At 39.8% G+C, this 3,991-nt stretch overlaps 1 protein-coding gene across 2 annotated transcripts in view; it reads left to right on the forward strand.

The window, feature by feature from the left end:
• SLC30A9 (solute carrier family 30 member 9) overlaps nucleotides 1-3,991 on the forward strand; it is a 91,416-nt gene that overhangs the window by 35,651 nt on the left and 51,774 nt on the right. For both annotated transcript variants that reach the window (XM_019526200.1, XM_019526199.1), the window contains exon 7: nucleotides 2,607-2,665. In XM_019526200.1, the coding sequence (XP_019381745.1) occupies nucleotides 2,607-2,665 (59 nt within the window). The remainder of the gene's footprint in view (nucleotides 1-2,606; nucleotides 2,666-3,991) is intronic.

Consider the following 3,991-nt stretch of genomic DNA (forward strand, 5'->3'; position numbering starts at 1 on the left):
GAGAGGGGATCAGCCCCAAGATTTGTGATCTGACTTTTTTTTGCATCCCTCTAATAAACTAGAATTTTATGATGATCCTGCAAGTTGGTTCTTTGTAGCCAACATCGTGGCTGCAGCAGGGCCTAGCAGGCCTGCAGTTTTCACCCCCCTCTGCCCCAAGACAGACACAGTCAGTTGCACAAGCACCCATGTCATAAGTCTTGCCTGTCAGCAGCTATAGGTGCAGGGCCCTGGAACCCCCCTGCACCTATCTTCTTAACAGCTGGCAGGCTTCATGGCCTCAGCAGGGGCTAGTATACCTGCAGCTTTCACCCTGCGGCACCTTAACATACACAGTGTCACCCATGTTACGAGTTTTGCTTGTCCTCAGCTTGAGGTACAGTTTCCCCCAAACCGCTGCACCTATCTCCTTGAAACTTGGCAGGCTTTGTGGCCTCAGCAGGAGCTAGCATGCCTGCAGTCTTGATCCTGCTGTTGCTTAACACATACAAGGGAATTTTGCTTGTGCTCCAAAGTATTGAAGTTTCCCCAAACTCCATGCACCTACTTCCTTGAAACTTGGCAGGCATCATGCCCTTAGAAGGGGCTACCATTTCTGCAAGGTTCATTCAAGTCAGGCCAGAAATGACAAAGTTATAGGTTGTTTCACCCTTCCCCATTATACCCTATGGGCGAAACTTAGAAACGCGTTGAAACAGCAAAATGTTTTGACTTGCCTCGTTTTGTTTCGAGGTTTCGGCAATATCTGTTTCATTTTGGTTTTGCTGTTTCAACTTTGAAACGAGTTGAAACAGCATCAGAACAAAACTGATGGTGAAATTTTGCCAGCCCTACTGATTTGTTACTTTTGGAATTTTTCTTGTTTTTATTTGCGGACACGCGGTCAAGTGTGAGGGCTGAATGGGGTATGAGATGTGACTGAAAAGCAATAGCTATAATTTTTCATTCATTTGTTAGCTGTTAAAGGACAATTAAAAAAATGGAGTAAACTTCAGTCCAATAGTCCAATCAGGAATGACACTTCCTTTGAGTCTTATTTATTGTTTACATTTTACCTGTTTTGCCTATTACCTTACTTTACTCATATGCATTATTTACCAGGAAAAAAGCTATGCAAATATGTGTAACACTGAAATAAGTATAGCTTTGGCAATTTTAGTTTAAAAGTTTTTAACTTATTTGTTCATCCATTGTTTGCTTTAAAACAAAATTTTAGTTCTATATTTATGCTGTAAGGGAAGGCTTGTACGGGCTTCCATTTTTCCTTCTGTCTCTTTGGAAGGACCGGCCAGCTAATGTAACTTTTTCTGTTGCGCAACTTAAAATTAGAGGCCTATTGTAGTTCTTGGAAGTAATTTTAGTACTGATTTAAGCTGAAAGCATAAAAGGGCCTGATCTTTTAGATATTTCTATACTTGTATAGTTTGTCTCTTTGGAATTACACACAGCAAAGTAACTTATTCCTATACATTATGTACAGGCTCTAAGGATTGCAAATGTGTAAAGATTTGGGCAGGTGATTTCAGACTTGTAGCCTGAAAAGCTTAACTGTTGGCAAAAGGTTTCTAGATTTTATTCTGAAGCAAAGCAGATTCCCTTTAAAAAAAAATGGTGGTAGGATGTTGCTGGGTTGATACAAATTGACTGGGTTGAAACACTTCGTATTTGAAATGGTGACTGCTTTTCTTGTAGCCTGAACTTGTCATGTTTGCTTGCATTCTCTCTCTTTGATCCTCAGTTTCAAGGTTTTGGGGGCAGGGGCCATCTTGAACAGTCTACATTTGTACAACACTCTATAGGACTTTGGGAGTTTGGATGTCATAGAGAGCAGGATGAGTTTTTCATTTGTTACACATTCACATAAGAATGGAAGAGAGAAAAGGGTTTTTGTTGTTGAGCGCTGAAGAAAGAGAGAATCTGATGCAAGCTCCTCTCCCCTGTGCCAGGTGAAAAGAAGTGAGCATAGCAAAACAGCTTTAAGAACTCTAGATTCGCTGATTAAAAAATTCTCTTGGAATGGTAACTTAGGAACCTAGGAAATTATAATAAATTTCCAATCTCAAGCCCTGGTATATGGGTTATGTCAGGAATGCAAGAGGGTTCTACTGAGGCATAGGCATAATGCACAGATCTCTAGAGGTCTCTGGTCAGTGCTGGGACAGGCAGGTATATTGTCTATTATAATAAGTACTATGAAAAAGCCCAGAATCTGTTGTATATAAAGGTGGTTGAAAGCCCCTCTTTCTGTTGGACTGTGAATTTAGTACTGTACCTCGTAAGCACAGAATCTCATTCCTGAGACTTAAAATTATTTGTCAAGCTTTGTAATTTATGCTATGAGTAAAATAAGACATTTGCCAGTGTTTGATTAAGTAGGTAAGTACATTTTCAATGTCAGTGCCATTTTTACCTTGTTCCTGGATTCCATTAAGAAAAGAGAGATTTTTTTTTAATGTGTTAGCTTGACAAGACTTCACTGTTTAATATAAATATGTTGATATATCATAACAAATTTATCTGAGTTGTCTATGAGAAGTAACCATGGAAATGATTTTTCAGGTTTTCAAATGTAAGTGCTATATTTAACTACAGCTGTTGTATCATAGATTTGTTTAAAAATCAGAAGTTACTGAAGGAATACAAAGACTTCTTTGGAGACACAAAGGTAAGAATTAGTTTAATTCCTTTAATTAAAATACCCTGACTTGTATGGTATTACAGCATATTTCTAAGAAAATGTTTGCAACAATAGCAGAACTTGGTAGATTTTGCAGGAAAGTGTAAATGCCAGAGGTTACTGCACAGTTGGGCATATATGTAAATACCTAGATATGCCTAAATGTATCATTTTGTATTTGCTTGTAATGAAGCATTAAACTTTTTAGCACTACTTCAGTGATGGTTTTAAAGCCCATTTAATGGCCACTAGAAGAGAGCTTTGTACAATTACATTCCCATCTGTGATTCTACCTTTTGGACTCTGAATATGTACAATGCAGAATTCACTGTTTAAAAAAAAATCAAATTGATCTTTTATTTTTATTTCATTTCCTCTTTGTCTGTTTTTAATTTTTCTCAACATTTGTTGCCAAGCTCACTTTCCTCTCTCCTTGCTCTAAACAACTTTATGGCTCCTTTCATGCACAGAGATTCCTTATTCTGTGGGTCTCTTGTTTCTGTTTCTGGTTAAATGAGCCTGTGGTAGAAGCTGCTGTGCTTGCTTATTCTTCATTACAGTTCTTTCTAATGGCATGTGTTCTTGGCTATGCATAACACCAAGACCCATGTTAATTGTGGCATAAATAACAAGTGTGCTTATATGTACCAATTTAAGATGCCTTAAAATGGCAAACTAGCTATAATATTGTTGCACATATAGAAAAACTTTGACTGGGCTGACAATCGGCTGATTGTTGGCCCATGCTGGGGACTGCACTGGGGGTCTGGAACCAGCTCCCATGCTGTCCCTGCTGGGCTGACAGCTGATTATTGACCCCGGTCCTGGACCTGTGGCCACCTTGCTTTCAGTTTACTGGTTTAGGGAGAGCATGGGTTTATGAACTGGCAAGTACGGCATCATTGAGATCTGATCTCAAAATCATGCCTCCTGCCATGTACGTGTGGCACGCCTGTTGGGATTGGGGATCCTATCATATGGTACATTTAAGTGAACATCTGTTAGGGCCCCAAATGGCACATTTAGTGAGTTGTTTATGGTAACTAACTACAGAAAATTTTATAAATGTATTACAATTTTCCATGTATAGAATCCAATTATTGGAGGATTGTCTTAAATTAGTCTCCCCCTACTACTGTATGTGGTTGGGGGAGAGGTGATGAGGGGACAGGTGGGGGGGCATGTGGTAGCGCAGATAGTGGGGGGGCACATATGGGAAGCAGTGTAGAGGTCATGGGACAGGCAGTGAGAGGAGCAGATAGCTTGCCCCATGCTGCCTTTCCCCTTCCTTGCCTGCAGCTTCAGGTTGCCCTG

The sequence above is a fragment of the Gavialis gangeticus genome, unplaced genomic scaffold (assembly GCF_001723915.1).
Source record: "Gavialis gangeticus isolate Ggan-Ray unplaced genomic scaffold, GavGan_comp1, whole genome shotgun sequence".
Taxonomy (NCBI): Eukaryota; Metazoa; Chordata; order Crocodylia; family Gavialidae; genus Gavialis; species Gavialis gangeticus.